Genomic DNA, 27,341 nt, shown 5'->3' with positions numbered 1-27,341 from the left:
TCGCCAATAAATTTACATAACTGTTGCTTTTTCTACAATATAATAATTGTTAATCATTTTGCCACATCGACATGATATACGATGAAACGATAATATCCGCTCGTTTTGCACATTGGAGCAGATGTGCCATTGTGAATGGTAATTATTGCACGTTTTTCTGTCGCAAATCAGGATAAAAAGGATGATGTTTGAAAGTCGACATGAAAATGAGATCGCATCGCAAGCATCCAAAATGGCAAAAGTGAATGGGACACAGATGATGCCGCGACAAGAGTTATCTCCTTCCATAATGGGGCATGCCATTGGCTTTTCTCTTCATAAGCTCCTATCCCCGGTTCCCCTATACCCTCCTCACCTCAGTCGACTTCCACGTCTCCCCTTTGGGCTTTTTTCTCATGAGGGAAATTCGCGAGCCCTTGAACGTAAATGTAATAAAACGCGCAGCCAAATAGACAGAAACCGCAAAAGGGAAAAGCCGCGTAAAGGGCGAGCCGGCCGCTCACAAAATATTCAAATATTAAAACATATTCAAATATTAATTCACCCAGAGATTGTCGCGACTGTGTGCTATTTTTTTTATTTATATATATTTTTTATAAATAACAATTTTGAAAGAGGGTTTAAGAGATGATTTTGTTTTTCGACGCCACCGCCACAGCGTACGTATAATGAATGAATACGTTATGAAGAAACGAGTGAAAACGTGAAAAAGGGTGTTTTAATTCAATTGCTTGCTCGCGAACAAATTTTGCAAGTACATATGTTTGAAATTATTTACGATTTTTTAATTCGTGTTAATTTTCGCATTCACGCTTCATTTTGATTTTGTCTGACTGTTATGTAGAATCACATTTGGAGCACATGCATACATAAATAATACATACATTCATAATGTAATAACCATTATACACTTAAAAATATGAGCTGTTATAGTTGAAAGTGCTGTAAGTTCACTTTTCCTCATTTCGAGAAATATATCGCGAAACATCAAATATAATGCTTTGCGTTTAACAATATTTTAAAATACTGGTGGCCTGTAATACGTTTATTCTGCTTTTCTGAGATTCTGAACATAGAATTCAAAGAAGTGATAACAATTTGTGAATTATGTCAAACAGAAATAGTGTTTGTGGAACTGAAAATTGGACTTCCGCCACTTTCAAATATAACGGCTCATATGTACAAATTAAAGAATTTTATGTAACTAAAAATGTAAGTTAATGTTGAAATATTACAAATTTTTCACAAAATTAATTGAAGAATATTATAATAATTATATTTTAAACTCAATAAGAAGTCAAGTTAAAATGAAACTTTAAACGTGTACTTATGTATAATAAATTTAAAAAAAAATTGTCCTATACGAAGACAGCTACTCAGATCAAAATTTATGGTAAATATAATTAACTAGTGAATAACCCGATGAAATATCATCGCATGGGTATAAAATTATTATATATCCGTATAAAACTAAAAAAAAAAATCCGGAACCGGAACCGTTATTTTGGTAGACTCTCATAGATAGTTTTCAATTCTTTATTTGTAATAATTTTCAATTCTTAAAGTTAAGGTTAACGAAATGTAATATTTTCCGATTATACACAAACGGTCATTGACCTCGTAACGTTGAATATTATTATTACACATAACAAATTACGTGCATATACATATGATGTGTATTTACAACACGTATTCTGGGCGAGGATATGGCGTGCGACGCGAGCTCGTGAGGACATTGCGTTTGGATCGGAGGGTCCGAGGTTCGATTCCCGGCGCCCACGGTGAATGAAATCAATTTTTTTCTCGAATATCGTCAAAATATAAATAATTTAAATTATAATTTTAATTTAATTGAAAATAAATATATATAAAAAAATGGTTCAAAACCTCGCTAAATGAAATTATTAAAATTACGTATTTTTATATGGCGAGAAGGAATATTTCAATTAATTGGATTTGGCGTGATATACGTGACCATTAGCTCAATTTAGACCTATTTGGGGTGATCGGTTCGAGTCGCGACAAAGTCATCTCGTCGAAAAATGAATTTATCGATTTTTATCGATTCGTTTATTATGTTCGGCGAGAGTTAGGACACACACACACACACACATACACCCACACACAGATTACCGTCTTTATATATATATGATAAGTTAAGCATGTAAAATTCAAATCGTATAATTCTGTAGAACTGGTGATTGACATACGAAACTTATATATATATATATATATATATATATATATATATATATATATATATATATATATATATATATATATATATATATATATATATATATATATATATATATATATATATATATATATATAGGATCCGGATGTGAAGGATTCCAAGTGAAACGCAGATTAAGTCAGAACTATGTATTTATTAACACATCTCTTCGGGCCTGTTCTCCAACAAGTGACCATAACAACACGCATCCGGTCTTTCCCATGCATACCACACTCATACTTTATCCCTTGCAGTTTGACCAACCACAATTACGGCTCGTTTAAAAATCATTCCTACATTTCGGTCATTCCTGACTGTCATTCGCCCTCGGATGACATTCTGTCTTTTATATTTTTACAGCATTTCATCTCACATTCTTTTACATTTCATCTTCTACTCTATACAATATATCATCTTACATTCTTTTAAAACATTTCCTCTATCATCCTCAACAATGTTTCATCTCACATTCTTTTAAAACATTTCCTCTATCATCCTCAACAATGTTTCATCTTCCATTCCATAAAATCATCTTATATTCTTCTAAACATGCTTTCAATTGTCACAATTACAATTTACATCACAATTACAATCATCATCACAACTACATTTCAATACACTTATACATCAATCATTTTACAATTTACATAACAATTACAATTATAACAAATTAATCGTTACACATTTCACTACAAATCAATTTTTCATTTCAACACAATTCAATCTTCAATAAAGTTACACATAAATCATCACAATTAAAGTTACACATAAATCATCACAATTACAATTTAAAATTATTTCAAGCAATACAAAACAGAAAGGTATCACAATTACTATGTAAAATTATTACAAGCAATACAAAACAGAAAGGTATCACAACCTTTACAATGACAAGTTAAATTTTTACCCCGGAAACAATCACATTTTAAAACATTACTAGAATTAGCAATAAAACATTAAAATCAATACCTTTACAATGACAGGTTAAATCTTTACACCAGAAACAATCACATTTTAAAACATTACTAGAATTAGCAATAAAACATTAAAATCAATACCTTTACAATGACAGGTTAAATCTTTACACCAGAAACAATCACATTTTAAAACATTACTAGAATTACATTTCAATACAGTTATCTTATATTCTTCTAAGCATGTAACCACATTAAAACATGATTCAATGTACCAAGCACTTCCCAAAAAATACTAGAATAAGCAATAAAACATTACACTTTTCAATCATCAAATTACAAGTAAGGCTTAACTAAAAACCCTCCAGGTATTTCACTTATTCTCTAATTCACAAACGCACACTTCACTTCCATCGGTGCAACTTAAATTCTATCCAATGCCCTCGGCGATTCTCTGTGACTGTCCGAGGAATCTGCCGTCACCCCACAGATATTCTGCTAGTAATTTACCATAAATGAAGTCAACACATATTGGTTCTAGCTCACTGATACATCCAGTAAGTCTTTTCTCAATCCATGGTTCTATTTTCTTTTCCATTGAATTAACATCAATCCGACTACGACTGAGCTTGAAAGTGAATACAGTGTCTTTTGGTGTTGAAATTTTGACTGGGTCCCTTAATCCTTCTTGTGATTTAGCCATATCTTTCTCTTTGTCTTTATGTTTTTCCTTTTCTTTATTCTCATCTTCAGAATTCTTCAAATGACTATAATCCTTAGATCCTTTTCCAAATTGATCATCGGGTGGTTCATCTGTATTTGAAAACGGTATGTCTCCGTAGTCCCAAAGTCTTCTTCTTTGCAATCCATCACCGTCCATACTTCCATCAGCCAGGTTCACACCTCCATCAGCCATGTTCGCATCGTCCTCTTCATCATTGGAAACAATGAGTTCTCTTTGAGCAGACATCTCTCGTGAAGCCCGTTGCTGCAAAGGTCTTTTTCTGTGCAAACCATCACTGTTCACACTTACATCAGCCAGGTTCACACCTCCATCAGCCATGTTTGCATCGTCCTCTTCATCATTGGAAACAATGAGTTCTCTTTGAGCAGACATCTCTCGTGAAGCCCGTTGCTGCAAAGGTCTTTTACATGCCTGTTGCCACACTTCCTTACGATCCCTCATGTCTTGCTCTTTTTTCCTCCTCGGCAGACTCCGTTCTAAGTTAACCTCCATCAAAACACACGGTTTTTTAACACATTTCACTTTGCTGCCGTCAATGCACATAAGAACGGATTCTGTGATAGGGCTACCCAACAGGGCGGCACCCGGGATACTGACTTCTTTTCTTATTTCTTCTTGTATTGTCAAGACAGTCTTTGTTTTGGTGCTGTTACATTGAGCTGATATGTGCCCAAACTCGTTGCAATTGAAGCAGCGGGTTCCTCTTTTCTTGAATCTGCAGTCGGCTGATAAGTGTCCACGTCCTCCGCAATTGTAACATTGTGGTCTCTCTCTTTCTCGGTTTCTTACGGGCCCCGCCACCCTGGGTTCGTCGTCCTCTCTAATTTTCTCGCACTGCGTAACTCGCGTCTTCAGCTCCTGGATTGTACCGGCCCCGCTCAGCGTCATTTTTTCATACTTATCAAACCCAAGTCCACCAATTATGTACGCGATAATCGCCTCTTCCTCAATAAAACTACACTTGGCTGCAATCCCCTTCATCCTGTAAATGTAGCTTAAAATGTCTTCCGCTTTTCCCTTTTTTTCTAACCTCAGTTCTCTGTGCACGTCCGCACTATTCAACTGATGGCCAAACTCTCTGGTCAATCGTTCCTTAAGTATCGCCCACGTGACGATGCCCGTTTCCGAGTCCAAGAAGTCCTTGGCAGTTCCTTCACACAGCATCCGCCCATACACCAACTGTTGTGTCTCCGTCCAGCCGAGGATTTGCGCGTTTTCTTCGAGGCGCTCAATCCACACTGCAATAGGGCTATTTCTGCCGTTATATTTCGGCAGACCGAAACCAACCTCCAGATCTCGGAAATTGAACTGTGGTATCTCCCTCGTCGTCGTTGCCACTGGCGTCGTCGTGGATATCATCATCGTCGTGTGGCGTGTTCGCTGACGTGACGTCACCGACGTCACGGGCTTCGCCTTTAAGCTCGTACGCGATCTCGTCATCGCGCGCGCGTCCTAACCTCAACTGTCAAAACTCCGCGTCGTCGTCTGACCGCTTCTGGCTGTCACTGGAATGTCTTCGGGCATCCCGGACGAGCCCCCAAATATAGGATCCGGATGTGAAGGATTCCAAGTGAAACGCAGATTAAGTCAGAACTATGTATTTATTAACACATCTCTTCGGGCCTGTTCTCCAACAAGTGACCATAACAACACGCATCCGGTCTTTCCCATGCATACCACACTCATACTTTATCCCTTGCAGTTTGACCAACCACAATTACGGCTCGTTTAAAAATCATTCCTACATATATATATACATATATACATATATATATATATATATATATATATATATATATATATATATATATATACACACCTATAGAAAAATTAATATATATATATATATATATACACACCTATAGAAAAATTAATTAATTAATTAAATAAATTTTCAATAGATGGCGGTAAATTATTTGCCAAGAGGAAATATTGGTAGCAAATAGTATGTATATAGAAGTTCTTTTATTTCGTATATACGTTTTGGCAGTGGTTTAGCTGTGACGTACATGTGTATGTCAAATCGAAACGACTATTATAGTACGGCGAGCGTTTTCTCAGACAGACAGGCATAGACACACAGACTGACAGAATAGCGATATTATATACACATAGACACACAGACTGACAGAATAGCGATATTATATATTTACGTATGTATGTATGTACATATGTTTGAGTGAATGAATATAAAATGTAAAAGACATAAAGATATCGTTAACATATTCGTTTAAGCACCGCAGGTAGGTGTAATATAATAATACCTACATAGGTAAGTCAAAGTTTAACGGACGATATAGGTAATGTAGTAGTTTGGGAAGCGTGAAAATGTCGAACAACAAACTGCGAATGATCGTAAAGGTTAACGGCGACGGTGATGTAACTGAACCTGGGATCGATAACTTAACTGAATCGAATCATTTGGGGTCGCGAGTTTTCCCTGGCCTCCACCTCGCCCCGTACTCCGCTCGTGTTCATGTAAGAAATAGACCCGTTTTAAAAACTAGGTTTCGCGAGCGTTCAGAGAACACGTGAGCGTTTATCGAGTATAAAGCTGGTTGCATTCCACTACACGTGTGCAACCCACTTGTGTGCGCATTCTTGCAGATAAGCTGCACACGTTCGAAAAATATGCGCATGTAGTCTAAAAACGAATTAATGCTTTCGCATTACAAGAACGAGAGTTAAGTATGAACATATATATGTATATGAACATTAAACGAAATCGTGTTATGTAATTTAAGTAAATAGGTACATATGTATGTATAACGGAATGTATGTATGTATTTCGAAAAATCAGTACTATCGTATACGGCGAGAAGATAGCCAATATAAAACTAAAATTACGTTGATATATCAAAATTTATATATTAATAATTTTTGGATTTAAATTTTACAGTTTTTTATGAATATTTTAAAAATTGTTCCATTGAATGAGTAAGTTTTCCACTAAGGTTAAACAATTATACATTATTAGTAATATACAAGTGCACTTCAAATCGATGCAAATCTTTAGGAGGTAATAGAAGAGGTCATTTAGAAGCTATCTAGCCACATTTACCTTAATCCAAAGTCTTACGGTTTTCAAGATAATCCGGATCCTTTAATATTAAATCTCGTAACTACACGCTGGTAACACAATACTTAGTTGTGCTATCTTTATTACTTTATCTATATATGTAGTAATAATATATAAAGTTTTGTGATCATGCGAATATTCTTACTCGAGATTTTGACTGATTCGAACTCAGAATCGTTCACTGATGACGTTTTCATGATCTAGAAAAAATTATGTGTATTTTGTATTTCTATTACATGTAAAAAAATTAAGTCTGATCCGTTGAGTGGTTTGGGAGATAGTTGAATTCAAAAACTTAAAAAAAGAGGTCACCTATAAAGGGGTACCATTTCCAGAAAACTTAAAATTTGAAAAAAAAATTACATCGTTACGATTAGCATTTTAGAGAGCGGTACTAAGTTTCAGTTCGATAAGACGAACGGTGTTCAAAAAATCCCCAAAATATACAGACACACATACTAACGAACACACAATTTTTTTTAGATCATGAAAACGTGATCAGTGATCGATTCTGAGTTCGAATCAGTCAAAATCTCGAGTTTTAATTTTTGCATGATCACAAAACTTCTTCTATTGTTACAACGTATATAGAAAAGGTAAAAACAAAATTTTTGAATAATCTCAAAATATATAATAAAATAAAAATTCAGTAAGCGAAATAAAGTAAATTGAATTAATATACCAGAACGAAATTGCGTATAATAATTTACGCGTCATAATATTCCCCTGTAGTATAAATCATACAATGAAAAAATATGTTTCAAAATACATATTTTGGCTATATTATTCATAAGATACGAATTGTATGGTTAATATTATTATTATACAAGCGAAGCAGTTAAATCCAAAATATCAAGTTATATGTATATGCTAATTTATTAATTTAATTTATCTACAAAGATTTAATGAATTGTTGATTTAGCAATATTATAAAATAAAACAATCCATACTTACATAAGAAGAACTGACTACGTTGAATAAATTGTGAACAATCTGTCACAGATCCAAACGAATTTGATTCAAATGAATCGTAAAGCATATTTAATTTAGACGGATATACAATATTATATTGTAAATATTACGTTGGAGATCGTACATTCCGAGATGAAAAGTCGGTATGCATCTCATCAGGCGACCCAATCTCAAGATCACTACGGATTCCCGGGTCGGGTCCCTCTCACTAACAATGTGACCATGTGGAGTGGGTCAAAATTGAAATAATTCGGCCACGGTGAATCGTTCGAGTGGATGAATTTTGTAGTGGCCGATAGATTGCTTTATCAATTTACATAGTTTGCCGCAGACAGACGTTTCCGGCTCAATGGTTTCGCATTTTGGTTTTACAAATCGCTTCCCGCCAATTTTGTATCAAGAGACAAACCAGGTAGAAGTTTGACAATCGGTCATATTACTCTTATCTATAGATATGTGTATATATACATATATAATATGTGTGTGTGCATATGTATATGTATAAGGATATAAAATTCAATGGATTACCTACCTGGTAAAAATTTGTCCGTCGCGAATGTATACATACATAAAACGCCCGTGTGATCGACAATCCCATGTTATTGCCCAAGGATGTAAAGGGATGTCGCACAATGAGACCCCTGTCAACTTCGCGATTACTGTTGCCCTATAAGAAAATCGATATATTTTAGCTTTTTCCAGCACATGCTATCAAATGCTTCTTGTAAATATAAAAAAGACATAAAAGAATACTTTGCGTGTGCTACATACACACACATATACATTATCTGCGATATATAAATTTAAATTTCAACTGTTTACGATTCATAGTTATCATTGTCAAGGAAAAAGTTATTAACAACGAAAAATCTTACTAAAGCTTATTTTCTGTTTTTAAATATATTGACATATTGACACATATTGAGAATATTCATATTGACACGTGCAGCTTATTTTAAGCTACACGTGTCAATATGTTTATTCGGCTAACTATTACACTTTTTTATATTTTTAATCGTTATTAATTACGTATACATACATTACATTATGTATATAATATATCAAACATGATATTATATATATATATATATATATATATATATATATATATATATATATATATATATATATATACATAAATACATACATACACATGGGATCCATGAATGTGTGCGGGAGGATATTCAAAGTCAAAGTCTTTACCAACTCGATTAATGTCTCGCTTCGGGCTCGGCCATTGCCGGAGTGCCCGAATGACAGCCAGTCCTACCAACTTAAAATATTCTCAGCCATACCAATCCCACATACATATGTGCATGTGTATATAATATATCATGTTTGATTAAAAAATGTGTGTGGCATTTCATTTATTTTTGAAAAAAAAGTGACATGGACGTATCTGCGAAGATATTATAACATACATGGATATTAATATTTAAAATTGAAGTTCTTTAAGAGATATCTTTCGGATATTTATTCGGAAAAAATCTTTAAATACTTAGATCATGTTAGAATATATGTATGTATGTCTAATATAAAAATAAAAACAGTTGTCGCTTTATAAATAATTTAACTTCTATATGATAAATTATTATAATAAACATATTTACATAGCCTCCTTTATTTCACATTAATTTCTGTCCAACTAACTGTTCCTGTAATTCCTTTTATATAAATCTTGCTCTACTCTTAAAAATATTCCCCCTCATATTGAACCATTTTTTTGTACCTTGTTATGCTTTAACTCTTATTATTTAGTCATTTTTGCAATTGTTAGTATCTCATTTATCCCATATCTCCCACTATTCAAAGCATATCATCTTTGTTTTCAGTTTCTATAATTTTGAAAATTTATTGTCGATGTTATGTACATTGTAATATTGCTTTTTTTTTGTTTTTTAAAATAAATAAATAAGTAAATAATACGAACAATACAACTTGATTTTTAGCGAAAAATTTTAGTTTAATTCAAGTGAAAAACAGTTTTTTCAATTTTATTTAGCAGTCGATGCTATCTGCCAATACCCTCACATAGTTTGACCCTTTTCGAAGGTTATTTCTTACATAGACAGACGTCAAATCCGGCACTAGTATGTTGGGTCATTCAATGTATGTATGTATGTATGTAGGCATGTGCACGTCAATTTTAGCGGCAGCTCCCGATGTAATTTCAAAATATATTCGGAAGATATATGAGTCGCCAGGGATGAGCTTCCGGCCTTTTACCTGGAAAGCATCAGGGGGGTCGGTGGATGAGAAGGAGGATGGTGGACCGAGGGATGAATACTGATGTGGGGCCAGCTGGCCATCATCACATACAGGAAATCTCCTGCTTTCGCGTTACGGACAAACGCCGGCCATTTTGGCGGACAGACGGTTCGTCAAAATGTCGTTTAGAATGATCGAATTCTGAATTAGTTAATTTCTCAAATATATGGACGTACATATAATATAATTATATAACCGAAGTCATCTTACAGAGTAAAATTTATATATTGAATTGTGTATTACGTCAACATTTAACCGAATTCAAGTTCATTTTTATCGATTATAACATGAGCTTGAAATTTTTGTATTGATTAGTTAACGTTTTACTGTTGTATTACATATACATATGTACACACAATATACTTGTGACGTTAAGGTTTCGGTACGATTTAATAAGTCACCGAAATCAATACGCATTCAGTCTATCTAATAATAGTTTACAAACTTGTTTTATTTAGTAAGCAAAGTTGTAGTTTATATATGTATGTGTGAATGTACATACATGTGAACTTCAGTGTTGAGCATCTAAGTTTCTAGCAAACAGGATGTGGTTTCTGTCTTAACAGAGTACCAGTATACACTTTTAAAGTCTTTTGAAGTCTTGAAGAAGAAGAATAAGTACATACGTACATAGATATACTTATGTTCATGCAGCATTGCAAAAATTTATATTCAAAATGAAAAATATATTCATTTAAAATATAATGTGTATATTTTAATGCCAATATTGCTTATGTACACATGTATGTACATATGTACGTTTATACGATACTAAATTGTATGTTAATTTTCCATTTAAAGGCTTTATATTTCAAGCAATTTAGGCATTAAAATAGAATAACGTTGAAATAAGTACAGTTTCACAACCGACATATCTTCAAGTTACAGCTTAATTCGCGTAACGTGAAAAACCTACCCAAGGAGTTTAAATCTCCCAGGGAAGATTAAGTAGAGCAATGGACCCCGAAGCTTCTCGGAACAAACTTTAAGTCTTAAAACTAATTGCGTAACATATAAAAGAATGCAAATTCTATTCGTAACATTTCAAAATCAATTAAGCAAATGCTTCGCGTAATTTAACTCAAGGTTAAAATCGCAATGTAATTGTCGATATGCGACCGGACAAAAGTCACGTTGACCAAATGAACTTCCACTTGTGAAAGGGTGGCGCAATAGTAACCCCAGAGACCATGAATATGATGTGAAAGCGATAAAAGGGCGAGTGTCCACTCGCACCCCCGGGGTCCAAATTTAAAGGGTATTAAAGAGGTTCCACTCGGATCCTTCAACAGACTATGAATACATTAATTTGGGAGGGCCGGATTCCTAAACTCACATTATCCTCAAACCCCTGCCGTCGACTCTATAACAATCGATAATTCGAGGGTTACTCATAATCATTATAATGACCCGCGACCCCTAATGATCATCAGTCATGATCGAACCAAGAGGTAATTAGGTGAACGCACCCATATTGAAAATAAACTAATTTACTAAAATATTCAGTTTCTGATTTCTTAACTGGCGAATTGTGAATCAACCGAGACTATAAATAAACTCACACAAAATGAATAATTCACTTTATAATAAGAAATATAAATATATATGCATACTTTTAATATATGTAGTACTAGTGTTGTGCCGGTTGATCACAGCGGGTGGTTTTGGACAAGAATTGATACACGAATTAAAATTATTTATTTATTTATTTATTTATTTATTTATTTTAAACAGACCATTGTGGCATAACAGGAATTCCTAAAGCGCCACAATGGTCAAAAAATATAACACAAAAAAGAAAAAAAACAAAATAACAATTAAACATAAACATAAATACATCTACATACATAAAAAATAGCATTTAAAATAACAGATAAAGTAAAAATATCAAATAAAATATAGCATAAGGAATGCCTTGCACCTACAGCCAGTTTCAATAAATATGTAAGAAACAACTACAAATACAAAACATCCCTGTAAGGCCCAAATGGAAGAGAGTTAATCAAAATTTCACTCATAAATCACAATCAATCATGAAAACAATGATGAGCGCAGACTACCAGATAAATGGGTTAGAGTAATTTCCGACAATTTACGCTCACTAAGGTGTTATATGTTATATATAAATATAATGTAAATATAGTTATATGTTATATATAAATATAATGTAAGGTAATTCATTTGGACGCGCGCGCACGTATTAATAGAAAAAGCGCACGCATTACACGCTCGCCGATCCAACCCGTTCACCCGTTCGAAATGATGAATGCATGTGTGTATGTGCTTACGCTCCCGCGCATGCGTAGGCGCAACTGACGCTAACGTCACCCGTCACTAAATACCAAGAGCACATGTCAGACGCTCCACACCTCCTTCCCATCATTTCCTCGTCTCCTCGACACAGTCGGCCGTCACGCCACATCCCTATGCATAACGTATTCTCAACTCCTGGTATTCCAAAATTTGTTTTTTGAAATCTCCATACTTGTCGATGCACTCGCACATACCCACATACAACGCGTCCGTTTTCATATATCTGCATTATACATACATACTTATTTTTATATATTAAAATATTTTTTAAAAATGTTTCAATTTTGTTTAAATAAAAGATGGAAGCGGTAGTAATGAACATTATTAGTACGCAATCTGTAGCTTCCATTCTGATTATAAAAAGGAATGGTAGACTATCGCCTTTCATCTTTCATTTCCTTTGAAAATTGAATCAAAATGGAAAGCGAGGATGGCGCCTATAAATAAAAAAAACTTGTATTCGTGTTTTAATGCCATTTTTAGCAGACAGTTTCATGAATACAACTAGTAGTTTTCGCACGGAGCCACATTAATTGATTTAATGTTGTGCATGCGAAAATTCAGGCTTTGTCATAAAGCCGGATTTACGACAACATGCTTGGCGCACTTCGTGTGCAGAAACTGGATCGATCTTTGAACACAAGATTCGTTCCAATTCCTGGAAGAAATGAGGCTTGCATATTCAGTTCGCTGGTCGTAAAAAGGCGATAAACGCCGCTTCCACGCCCGAAGCCAGACACACTGATGACACTAAAAATCTTGATAGGCGAACGAATTTGAATTTTATATCTCAATTGTAGTATTGAAAACAAACTTCGTTATGTGAACAAGCATTTCTTTATAAATTCAATACGATAAAAGTCCCAAAAGAGTAATATACATAATAGCAGGAGACGACTGTGTGGAGTAAAAAAACGACCATTGTTCCGAAAATTCACCGTTATTACGTTATTGACATTTGAATATTTGAGTATTTACTCAAAATACTTACGGCACCATTTTTAAATAATGACTAGTCATCCAATTTCATTTTTGCTAACGCACAAAGGTCAAAATATCAACACGGAGAAAAAAATTGTTCTTATTATAAACGAGCATTGTTCATGTACGATACATGGCTAGTTCTTAGGCTTTGTAATACTAACACACCTAAAATGGAACACACATTTCCCCCGCTTTCATTAACTCTGTACTCATTTACACGCTGATTAAAAAATATAGCACGGATTATTATCACAAATTTTATTCGCAACGTAGCCTCAAGACATATATCAAATTCATTGTACTGGCAAATAATACATTCGTAAAACACACTCGCGGATAAAAGTTGCATACAGGACGCAGTTGAAACAGTCCAATCCTTATCTGTATTTCAACACGTGCTATTGTTGTGATAAAAATAGCCAGCTGTTTTTATTATCCGGCCAGCCCGGGTAGTGGAGTGAAGTACTCTGCTGAAATGGAGCATTTACTACAGTCTCCTCTTGCTCCAGTTTCCTTCCAGTCACTCTTCAAAAAGCTCAACGCGGTGAAGGATCAGCCGAAGAATCGCGCAAAACACCGAATGCTAGTTCACGACGATCGCAAGGAAAATCTAACCGAAGCGCGAAAAACTTCGCGCAAAAAACCCCAGGCTAACTCTGTTTTATATCGATAACTCACCGTCGGATTTTTTCCATCCTTCTCCTCTTTCGAGTCCCATTTCACCTCCCCCCTCCACTCCCCATTCGTGCTACATTCCTTTTTTTATTTTCGCTTTTGCTTTTTCGGGAGAACAACGCACAAAAATGTCCGTAATGGATGGCCGCGAGAAAATATCGCTATTTTCCAAACACCCGGTCGTTTTCCTCGCGCATTTTTTCCATGGGGGGGGGGGGGTGGATCAGCGAAACCGTGAGGTCGACTGTTGAAACTGCGTGACGTTCATGTTTGACTTTTAGACATACATAGTCGTGTTTGAGCTCTGAAGTTCGCTTACACATCGTATGTTTAATAAAATTTTTAACTTTAATAAAACAATGTTCTTATATCTACTTACCTACAAACGACAAATATATTGAACATGTGATAAATTAATTGCTACATTAAAATGATAAAATTAATTAAACAAAAACATAAAAAAGTTCACGTCAACATGTTTCACAATTTAGCGTGAATGTATAGGTCAATACAGTTACAGCTTTCGTATCATATGTTAATATACCGACAAATTAAATTATTTATGTAGGTTTGTACATATACATATATATGTATACAAATTCGAGTACATAAATATGTATATACAAATTAATGTTTATTTGTTTGTCCGCTGTGCAACTCATTTTTTCAATTTAATAAAATACTCAATTTAAGATCACCAAAATTAGTATATATTTATTAACATATTTACATATGTAAGATATAGCTAATAACTTATTGTAATATGTATATGTATGTACATAGTATTTTATATCACGGTACTCTCTCTAACTTAGTATTTTAGTTTAGTAAATTATACAATATTTACAAGTATACATATGTATGTATGTATGTACATTAGGCTGAAGCGAAAAACGCGAATTTTAGATTTTCATCGATGGATCTAGTGGAAAACTTTCGTCGTATCAAGGGAATGTTAAATAATAAAAAAATCGTTGATTATAATCGATGTCCTGTGTCTCCAACCAATCGATTTATTTCGACCAAAATTTCGAAACAGTGGGCTTTTTCATATATGTATCTATTTTTTGAGAATAGTTTCAACACTCAATATTCACCTATTGACGTTTATTTGAGTCGATTATGATACGTTTTGACCACAGATATAGAATAATAAGTTATTCTATATCTTTGACAGTCCCATACAAAGTGCGAGTGTTTGTATGGGGAAGCGTTTTTTTCACTAATTAATAATTTTTTTCATATTCCCATGATTGTTTTGAAAACAAAAGTCGTTGAGGTATTGTATTATATTATATAACTTCGGTATATAATTTAAATGTGAACAGAAAAATACCCAAAAAATTGAAAAACTTCTCGAAATATAAGGAGGCCAAAATGACCTATTTGAATGCAAGATGTTATATTTTACATCAAAACAGGTAATTTTGGCCTACCTACATTTCTAAAAATTTGTAATCTTTTTGAGAATGTTTTGTTTTCAGAATAAAGTTATACAGGGTGTTCTGAAGCTAAGCGCAAAGCCTTAAAGGTTTGATAGCTCATATCATTTCGAACATTTTGAGCCACACATACCTCAGTTCAAAGTCTTCTCACACGTTAATTGTTAATACTGCCCAAGTTAAAAGTGGTATGTTAGTGAATTATTATTTTTTTTTGTTTTTCTAATGTTTATTCAATCAAATAAAAACAAATACATTCATCCACAGAAAAAAAATATAAGAAGTACAATAAGACCCGGGCCACACCGTGCAACTTTGTCGGCCGACTAGTTGCGTGACCAGAAATAATGTATGGAAATGTGAGCGGCAAAGAAACTGACGGATGTGGCATGCTCCATCTATGTAACTACATACATTGGTCTGGTCGCCTTCAACCAAGACACTCGCAAGTCGCACGGTATGATCCGGCATTTTCAAAGTTTTCAAAAATTAATTCAAGTAGGAAAAAACTCATATTTTTTATATTTAAAAAAAATAATTAACTTAGACATTCAAACCATTTTAAAAACATGCCTGCTTATTGCCCTTTCTTTAAGGTATCACTCATTCGGATGTCTTGCCAATTATCAGAATTAGGGTGTATAAATTTAATTGAGGCAGCGCGCTGAATAAAGGAAATTTCAAACGCACTAACAAAAAAAACAGTTAAAAGTTAACGAAACCTTTTATCTTTTATACATATATAAAATAATCAATAATAATTGATCACCCTTCATCGGGACGATAATTATGATGATATAATTAGTTGAAATATTATGACTACGGCTCCTTTCGAAAGGGCTCTCGACTAATAAATTCCGCTGCGTTAACAAGCCGATATTATAACGTCAAAGATTAAAATATATCAAACGTCTATTTGATAATTATAAATTACTGTCACCAGACAAACTGAAATATTACGCGTGCCCATTATAAAATATATGTATATATAATATATTATATTATAATGTGGTGTTGATTTGAATGAGCATTGTGGTGTGTCTCCGATAATATTCGACCAACTAATTGAATGTTCTCGTCGGAACTGGTCCAAATCCGCTGATCGCATCTGTCCAACACTATCTGCGTGATGTGTGTATTCGGACAAATAAACACTGCGGAAATTTAATTAATTCTGATGGTGAATTTCCATAACTGTTATATACACAATAATTAACGCGAACCCATATAAGACGAAGAAGATATTTTTAGACAACCGAAAAAGATGTTTGTTCTTTGTCATTCTAAAATATCAAAACTATTAAAAAACAAGAAACTTTTGAACAGTATGTGCATTTACTATAATATCTCCATTCATTATTTGCAGCATAAATGCACAAGAAACAGATTTATTTGATAACCTGTCTCTACGTATCTATTGGTTTGTGATATTCATGTTTAGTTTATGAATATATTTACTTTATCAATTTAAACTTTGATTAAATCAGAAGAAGTGCGCAGGGTGTGCGTGTGGTATTGGGAAAAAACTGCACTAATTTAAAAAAAGCCTCTTGTGATAAATGCTTTGAAGATTTAAGAAAACAACCTTGGCTATAATAAATAACGAAAAAATCTAAAATAACGTGTCAAAAACTATTCAAAATATTAAGTATAACGAAAAAAATCATTTACATTTTCGTAGATCGACTAGGAAAATCGAGGAAATTATAAAGTTTCTGTCCTTTGCTTTAATATTATATATAAAAAAACCCAAAAATTAATTAACATAGTTATCCTATAACGTATTAGTCGGCTCTTCATAATGTGCATCATATCATATTGATAATAATGGTTAAATTTAAAATATTGCACATTTATCGCATAAATTTTCCAGTGACCCGTTATCACGTTCCCACTAAGAAAATTTTAATCAATGAAACGTGCATACGTCTAATTAAGACGGTTGATTTAATTTATAAAAATGAGCAATTGATCATCGAAATATTGCTCGTAAAAAGTTACGTCGACAAAAGAGCACACGGGAGGGTATCAGATGGCGTGGCGCGATGCTGCTGCAAAACAATGGCCGATACACTGATGACACTTGAAAAGTCATCCAGCGACCCTCGACACCTGAACATAGAGGGGCTGAACACAAAGGATCGCCCGTCCCTTGCCGGATATTGTACGGGAGACGGGAGTTGCTGAGGTGGATTGTCCCACCACGTCCACGTTCAATATTTATTAACGCGGGATCAACTCCAAAAAACACACCGAGCTTAGTCGACAAAAGACATTCGAATTACGTTCATATACCGTAAGAAGACGTGGATTAAAAAAATCCAGTATAATATTTACAAAGTGTTGAAAGTTGTAATTTCATGACCTTCTGATTATTGAATATTTTAAAATTATTGAATGAATATTAGACCCACCATATTATTCATATATAAAACAGGCTTTACCGCCATTCTAATAATTATAATTATATTAGGCCTGAATGTATAATTGATTTTGTGTAGGCATATGGTAATCCTTTTATAATTTTTAACCTTTCACACCCGTTTCCATTACTCTGTCAATCAGTGCATTTCCAAACGGAAGAGCATTAAGAAAAACTAAGCTGTCTGTCAACCAAAGAAACTACTATTTTCATATTTAGATTAAAATTGAAATATACCGCCCTTCTTATCGTCCTTTGAATGTGATTTTAAATAATGTTAATGTAATGAAATATTTTTATCACCAGTTTTTCCTTTGATTTGAGACAAGAAGGCACGCGCAATATTAAGAAAGATCATAAGAATTTGATAGTAATAGGTATATGTATGTACTACATACATATGTATATCTATGTATATAATATTATATTAACCGTATGCGGTACGCTTTCGGTATCGGAAGTAATCAATACATTTTCATATACTACTAAGTACCTACCGATGTTTGTATTTATATCTTTCTCGGATGGGCAAAATGGGCTCTGTTATAAAATTGTCAAAATTAGTTAATTACTCCTTACACTTTTCGACGTCTCACTGCACTTATTAACATGCCTAAAATTCACTAAGAAACTATATTTTTCATTTAAAACGAATCAAAATCAAAAACAAATATTTTTAATGTACATAAATGTATACATCCGTATGATTTGAATTTGGATGTTAAAGTTCGATATTGATTGAATTTTCATGTAGGAATTTCTTTTGCTAACATGTATTCTAATATAGAAACATACGAAAATTTTCATAAAAAAACTTGTACGTACTAATTGAAATTATTATATAATAACTACTACGCAACATCTAAATACATTGATAGTTTTACGAAAGTTTGGCGTACGTACATGAATCATTAATACATGTATTTTCAAAAATAATTATTATGGAAAACTAAATCTAATTATTACATATCATATTTTATTTTTTAATTTTGTAAATGCTTTACATATTATACTTAAAAAATCATATTTATTTTTATTGGGATTGGTCACTTTGTGTCTTCTTTATGAATTGATTTGATAGAATTGGTGATTTTAAATTCTTTCAAAATAAAATTGATTTCCCTACTATGAATTTATTCTACGAATTTTTTTATTCTCTATTTTTCAATTGGCATAAGTCCGTATTGAGATTTTCTGCGAAGTCTGCAAAAATTTTAGCTTCGTGTCAAAATTGGAAACGGACCGAAAGGGAAACGCCCCGGATGCAAATTGACTAATCGCACGTAGCTTCCACGCCTGTGGAACGCCTTTTTCCCCATTTTTTTTTGTATTTTTATATTTCCGTATGAATAATGAGCTTAGATCACGCGATCTAAGCTTATTGTCAAATATGTTGGTCAAGGACGGTTGGATTTCGAAACGATTTTATTAAAAGTCAATCTTTCGATTTCATAAATTCACCTACAAAATATTTTCGTCGACTCAAAGTGAGGCAATTACTGAACTTATGTTTTGTGAACATATCGTTTGAATGGCCAAGTTTAACGCACACAATTTTTCCTGCTACGGATAATATTTCAGAAGTGCGTTCGAAAAGTTTTCCTCGATGTGGCACGTGTACATATACACTTACGTAATATGTATGTATGTATATACGTTTTGCTGTAATTTAATTAGAACGTTCGTTCTTCGATATTATCGTTATGAATGTTGATCGTAATGATCCGATGCAAATGATAAAGTTATGTCTTCAGAAGTTTCTTCATTAAAGATTTTCCTAAAATAACAACAAGCAAATGTCAATGTATTAGAAACAATACTCGACTGAAATTTCACTCGAAAGCGCTCACCCGAACGAAATGCGAACTTTGCGAGACGTCTGTCTCAAGCAATTTGAGTATATCGTCGACAAAACGAAATAATACCGTTTCATGTCGAAGAATTAATTAAATTCGTACGTGTATATTGTACATGTTACATTAAGAGATTATCAAACTCATTCGAAATGCATCGATGAAATAAAAACACAGGTGTGTCTACGGACTATCATGTCACTGTTCACGAAACGAATTACCAGAAGATTTATAGCAATAGCTAGATGTGTGATGCTGAATTTTGGAATATACCTATACATATAACATATTGATGTGATACTGGGTTACAGAAAACACACGTAGGGACATGACCTGAATGGCCTATCTTACATATAAGAGTCATTAGGGTCAAGGGTTGGCTACGATTCGCCTATGAATGCAGTTTTTTGTTATAAAAACAACATTAAAACCAGCATGAAAGTGACTATTATCATACGATAAACTTATATTATGTAAAAACATTCATGCTTTATATAAAGAAACAGAAAATATTTTATTTTATTATTAATATCGAATATTTATCTATCATTGTTAAAAATTATAATCAAACATATTCAAAAGACTCATTGCACAGGAAAATATCTGTATCTGGATCTTTAAATATCTAGAAAACGTGGATTTATCCGCATATGTGCGGATAAAATTTGCTCGAGTGTTTGATTAGCCAAAGCTTCTTATCTTCAATACTTGATATGAGAAACCTCGGGTCTTTCACAAAATTTTCTTACCCGATACACAAACGAATAGTGTATTTTAAGCAACTGAAGATATCACTCGCTCACAGACGTAGCGCATAATAACTTTCCTTTTTAGAGAGAAATAGGCCAAAATTGTTGAAATTCCTATTGTAGAAATTCAGAAATTCCGCAACAAACCGAAAGGGAATGCTTTTCAGTTTGCATAAACAAAAACAGTGGGAGAATAGTGTGAAAATTATCACATAAGATACTCAAAATCTACAATTTGTGGTCGTTGATGGGTTAATGAGTACTATTTACGAGTGCGCGCACATAACGTGTACCTGAAGGCAATTTTACGGGTACTTGCTGAGCATCTCATTATCCAATTACTTTCTCGTACGTGTTGTATCTACTAACATAATATGTATAGCTTAAAAGACTCTGTGCTCAACATAATAACATTATTGTGACAAAGAAAATAATTATTTTCATAAAAATATTTTACATAACGTTTTACGCATTTATGTCTGCATGGAACATATACGAGTACATACATATGTAAGTGAGAAAGTATTGTTTTTTTGAAAACTGGCGTTATATGAGATTTGATATTATTTGGGGCAGGGCAGGGTAAGGTCTCGAGTAACATGATCGCGAGGGCCCACGCCCTACCCGTTTTTGGTGACACAAAACATAACAAATGTTTACGAGTTAATCTGCTAGATAGGAAGACATGTCGTTGCCAAATGACGAAGAACGAGGAAAACCTGGAAGACAGCTTCTTTAGTACAGTTTCCGCCCTTCTACGCACTGCACGTTTATTTCTCTAAGAATATTTTATTATTCCAAGCGACATACATACCTAAGGTAATTGAATATGAAATTACGGAACAATGTACGTGTGTATATTACATTTTAACACTTCACCTTAAGGAACATTTTATTTTGCGATTTTATCGAGTCGAGACCATTTCTCATTATATTTTAATGAGATTTTTAAACGAGGTGCGTGATCAAGATGACTGCTTAAAAAACGAGCGCAACAGCTAACAACCGCCACGGTGTTTCTCAAAGCGTTTAAAAACCCCGGCAATCGCGAATAAATTTTGCATTTTATCACTCGTTTTATAATAAAAAATTGTTCACGCATTGTTTTTAGCAGCTCGTTGCATAAATTTCATCCTCACGTTTTATTACACAACGGATGCCGTAAATTTCATTAAATATGCGCGGTATAATATCCAACAAGTGAGCGGTAGACATGAGTGCATTTCATAATGTGAAAAGACATTTTAATGCACACACGCTGAATCGTTTATGTTTATGTATTATAGATACTAGATACTCTCCAAAGCTTCTAAAAAAATACGTTTATAAAAATGTCCTTCACTATTAGAGGAAGAGGGCCGCTTCATATTTATATTTTTTATTTCAACTGATTTTTTTTTTGTTTCGATAAAAGCGATATTTTGCGATCGATAAAAGTTTGATTGAAAACGGTCGACGTTTATGCAACGTTCAAAATAAAGATTATGGATCCTTATTAAAAAAAAATGCGCTCATTAAGCACGTCCACTCCAAGACCCCCCGGGGGACCTTTTGTCCTCATAAGACTCCCTTTCCCTCACCCAGCTTTTCCAAGACAAAGAGGTCTGGATGGGGCGAAACTGAGGCGTACGCTTTACATTTTTCGCCAGGTGAATGCTCAGTAGAGCATTTCCATTATATGGTCCCGGCCGTCATTAAGATTTCAGATCGTTGCTTTTTTTTGATACTAGGTATCTCTTTTGAGCGTAATTCATTTTGAGACGATGTAATGCTTTCTTTTGCCTTAGTATAATACAAAGTGATAAATCCTACACAAAATTTGTACCTATTATAAGTATAGTACATATATTTTATGTCACGAAATTATAATTAATACATTTGATATGTCAGTACATACTAGTACTTGTTTCCATTACATTTACATGTAGGTACTCGATGACGAATATAGCAGACATCACCATTTCAAACAGTTTTATATTTATCAAGTAGTGAAGTTGTCTTCAGAAAAGATATTTATCTCTAGTGATCTATCATTTTCTTTCAGGAGCGGAATGAATTTAAAGTAAGAATTGATTCAACAATTATTGTCAGATGAAAATCAACAAATTCCTACAAAAAGTCCTTCTGGATTTAACAATCATTATTCAGATCATGCCAGAAATGGTAGATCCGTAATCACCGACAATATCGAATTAATTTTTCGATTTCAGTCCAGATTTGAACCCATTACCATTATTTTTACCAATTAAGTATGTACACATTTACAATGTACATAAACATAATCAACTGGTAAACAATTGTATAACCAGTAAACTACGCTGTAGCTGAAATTAATAAAATTTACGAAGTGGTAAACCAAATCTATAAATTTATATATGTGAAAAACTTCTGCGCCTTCAGTTTGGTTAGCTTTTGTCTACATATGTGGGTATAGAGTTCAATTTCAAAGTCAAGATCAATTTAAAAATTCATGTAATAATAAATTGACTAACAACATATTGCGCCAAATAACCATATCCGAGATTTTTCCGCATGAGCGTCGTTCGTAAGAAAATATAATTTTTTGCGTGTCATAAACATCAATTTCCCCGCCTAATGGCCATTCTCCTAATACGCTTTTCGTATTTTCGACTTTAACAATGAGAAGCTACTGACGATATATGTCGAGATTTTTCTTATCGTTTCCCTGATGAATTCGTCTTTATCCACGAGACTGAAAATATATAAATATATAGAAAAAAAATGTTGCTTACGCATTACACATTTTCAATATAGGGATGAAAGAAAAAGATTTTCCTTTGATATCCTTACTGTATACTTTTTCTAAATATTGAAAACGATATATTATAGATATTCTATAATATGTGAATTTGGTAACGAATTCCGTTCAATTTATAAATCCAAATATAACCATCGCCATTTCGCGTAATTTCGACTCGTTTTTTAATTGAATGGAATGCAAAAAAAGTTAAATCGGCCAATTTGGTAATTTTTCATGTGGGTAACTGTAGATACACACTTTGGGGGGGGGGGGGGGGATCCTTTGATCTCGACATATTCATTCGTGTAAAATCTGCGGAAAGCACGTATGTGTACATTGTAAACATGACTATTTTATTTTTGAACCACCCCTCTCGTACAAAGAAACATAAAATATGGTACGACAATGAAAGCATTCATATGGAAAAATGGTTATGCTGTACTGCTTTTACCCTCGTACCTTCTCTTTCCACCCGCTCCCCAAAACTTTACAACGGTAAATTTTTGCAGACGTTTGCGGTTTTTGCTGCTTTACGAATTTTACTCCGTAAGTTTTTTTCATAATACGAGAAATATTAATGAAAAAAAATTACATCTAAAAATTGTAATTCTTTTATAATTTATCATTTTCATTACAATTTTCTGAATTTTTGATGAAAATACTAATCGTTTATTCTATATATGTACATATGTACATATATACATACATATTTTATCAAATATTTATGTTCACATAACTATATACATACATACACATATATGTACCTATGTACATATTAATACATCATATATTTTCCACTCAATTAACGATTTAATTAAAAAAATCATGCTTTAATACAAAGCCCACAAAGTGTTCATTCTTATACAGAAAATATTTTTTCATTAACATGTAAATTAATGAACTGATAACAATTTATATTAAACAGACTAAAATTATTTGATAAAAAGATTTTACATTTAATTTACATCTACTTTTCCGCTCTTATACTTCTGCCTTTACAGTTTGAGAATAAAAAAAGTATAAAGGGGAACTTTTGACGCCTTTCGTGTTTTTCCTGAGGCTTCACAATTAAGAGGGTGCTCTTGGCATAGAGAAGGTATTCATATCTATTCAAGTGACTGTACTAACTTGCATTCGCCACTCTGAACCTATTTTTTAAGCAAATAGAAATGCGACACATACTAAATTATACGTATGTATAATTTAGTATGTGTCTATATTTTTATGGCTATATTTTTCATACCACTTCACTAAGGAATAGACAAAAGACAATTTTTAAATCGAATTGGTGAGAGTTCAATTTTTGTGAGTAATTTTTCACCTCACCGATCAAATATATATGTGTCAACTTTTAATGTTATGAATTATAGCAATGGATTACTAGACCTCCCACTCGTGTAAGTATTTATTATGATCAACACGGAAATCCTTTATCGAGCGCCCTGTGAGGGCCGTCTTGGGTTTTAAAAGTGAGACCGCTGAAAAATAGTAGCAATAAGCGAGCGAACTCTGCGATGGGTGGGCTGAGCAAGGGTAGCCATCAATCATCCCACCATTGAGGGGTAGAATATTAATGGGGAGAAGACTCGATCCCTAGAGATTTTTTTCCCCATATACCCCCTCCGCGCCACTTCCTCGTCGCCGGTAAAACCTCTTCGATATCGAATTTGCACGAGATACGCGTCACTTCATCGACGAGCGTTCGCAAATCGCGCGAAAATGCGTCAATGTAATTATTATACGTAAATCCCACCACCGTAACGGATATCTGAATTTTAACATAAAAATATACATATTTACATACGTACATATATACCAAAGAGACGCATTATACAGAGTGGTCCAAACGAGGACGTCTAAATTTTTCATTTCAGTAAAATGAGTAATTCTCAAGAAAGAAGCGCTTTTTTACTTTTTTTTGTACGGTATTATATATATATATATATATATACATACATATATATATATATATATATATATATATATATATATATATATATACATATATACATAATACAAATGTACGTACGTATGTATTTATATAATAACGTGTGTATTTTGGAAATAGCTCAGTGCAGAATGAATCATATCAACCTGCAACTATATTTGATCAATGAAAAGCTATTGAGTTCGCTTATAGCCTTCGGAACTATCAGTTAACGCGAACTGACTCAAATGTTGATCTTGGCATACTGTTTAGGAGTGACTTCAAATTTTCGTCTCATATTTCAGATATGTGCTGTAGGGCTACCAAAATGATTGGATTTGTTTTGCGCAATGCTCACTACAAACAGTTGCTTTATTGTTCACTTGTCCGGAGCATATTAGAGTTTGGGTCTGTAATTTTGAGTCCGACTGAAATTAAATTCTATCTCTTGATAGAGTTCAAAAAAAATTTCTTAGATGCCTTTATATGAGGAAATATAAATATTATATTTCCTCATATAAAGCCCCTATTAGTGCTTCCAATCCCGGAAAGTAACTTCAGCACCGGGATTGCGGTGCTGGAAATTTCCGATCCCGGGATTCCGGAGCTAGCACCGGGATTCAAATGAAGAAAAAAAAAAGTTCAATTGCATATTTTGATATTTCAAAACCGTTCGTTTGCATTTTACAAACTCACCCGATGTTTCACACAAAAAATACTGCCATAATGGCGTTCTTGTTTAAGAGTTAAAATTCTTTCAATTTTCGGTTCGCACCTATAGCTAGATTTCTAGATTTCAAAGATTAAAAAAAACATATCCTATAATGTAATTAAATAAAGTAAAAAAATACTTTGATTCATTGATTCGTTTTTTACAAATTGTTTGTACCGTCTATTAATTATTTATTGAAACAATTAACCTAATATAAAACCGCAATTACATTGACTTTATGTACTAATTCGGATGTAACCAACCCATGACTTTATATATGTATTTGGGGAATATAAGAAGGATAAAATACAAAATTCGATAATCAAACATACATACACGTTCACACATACCGACTATGAGCATTTTCGATACAAATTGAACACAAATGTACAAATTCTGACCAAAACCTTATCAACTCTATGTTAGTACATAAAGAATACAAATATAAATTTTCAGCTTAATAAGTTCAGGGGCGTATAAAGAATCGTGGTCACAACATTTTTGACTTTTCTAAGAGGAAATAAACCTATTCCTGCGAAAACGTCTGCTTTCAATAACTTGTCTCTTAAGGCTTTCCGGTTCCTCAATGTGATAGATGAACATTTGGACCTGTTCAATTGTCATGTTGATGAGCTGGTCAGTTTCATGAGATTCAACAGAAGTCTATTTGAATGAGATGAATGATTGGTAATTTTATTGTTCTTTTCTTTGTTATTTTCATTTTTTGTAAGATTGGTGAGACACTTTGGGGCAACCTGTCGGGTGACATTGGTTATATTATTGTTATTATTATTATAAAAATAATAAATTATATTATAATAAAAATACCTATACAAAATTATATGTATTGCAAACAAATTAAATTTGTTGTTTTTTTTAAGTTTGGACCATTGTGGCATTATAGGAATTCCTAAAATTTTTATTTAAATCAGTTTGTAATTTGAAACGTGACATTCATTGAATTAAGATTAAAATGTATCGAAGTTGATCTGATTTGGAAAGCTAGTCCTAATGAAAACAAACTATGTAATTGGGTCAAAAGTTAACACACATTTTCTTAAAAGATAATGATACTTTGCAAAACAAACTTCCGTATTCAAGCGAGAACATTTCTGCAAACATGTTAATGAATAAAAAATTACCCGTAATTCCATTACGTAAAAGCCATTATCAATATTTGTGTGATTTTTATAGCATTCATGTAGGAGTAAACGTCAAACAAAAAAAGTTTTCACGCTCTATCAAGTTCGATTTGTAATGCTCGGGGAGCACAATAGGAAAATCGGGTT

At 33.2% G+C, this 27,341-nt stretch overlaps 1 protein-coding gene and 1 long non-coding RNA gene across 2 annotated transcripts in view; one reads left to right on the top strand and one right to left on the bottom strand.

Moving 5' to 3' along the window:
- Window positions 1-2,371: 2,371 nt before the first annotated feature.
- The window catches only part of LOC143920299 (uncharacterized), a 319,815-nt gene continuing 294,845 nt past the window's right edge, over window positions 2,372-27,341 (top strand). Inside the window, exons 1-2 of the long non-coding RNA XR_013261325.1 lie at window positions 2,372-3,219; window positions 3,309-4,293. This is a non-coding gene — a long non-coding RNA (uncharacterized LOC143920299). The remainder of the gene's footprint in view (window positions 3,220-3,308; window positions 4,294-27,341) is intronic.
- Window positions 2,373-27,341, bottom strand: part of LOC143920291 (uncharacterized) — a 319,990-nt gene continuing 295,021 nt past the window's right edge. Inside the window, exons 2-3 of the mRNA XM_077443114.1 lie at window positions 3,295-5,400; window positions 2,373-3,205 (exon numbers count right to left, since the gene is read on the bottom strand). Coding sequence (XP_077299240.1) covers window positions 3,581-5,335 — 1,755 coding nt within the window. The 5' untranslated portion in view covers window positions 5,336-5,400 and the 3' untranslated portion in view covers window positions 2,373-3,205; window positions 3,295-3,580. The remainder of the gene's footprint in view (window positions 3,206-3,294; window positions 5,401-27,341) is intronic.

Source organism: Arctopsyche grandis, chromosome 12, assembly GCF_051622035.1.
Source record: "Arctopsyche grandis isolate Sample6627 chromosome 12, ASM5162203v2, whole genome shotgun sequence".
NCBI classification, from domain to species: domain Eukaryota; kingdom Metazoa; phylum Arthropoda; class Insecta; order Trichoptera; family Hydropsychidae; genus Arctopsyche; species Arctopsyche grandis.
The sequence above is the reverse complement of the archived record's forward strand: the minus strand, read 5'-3'. Positions and strand labels throughout refer to the sequence as shown.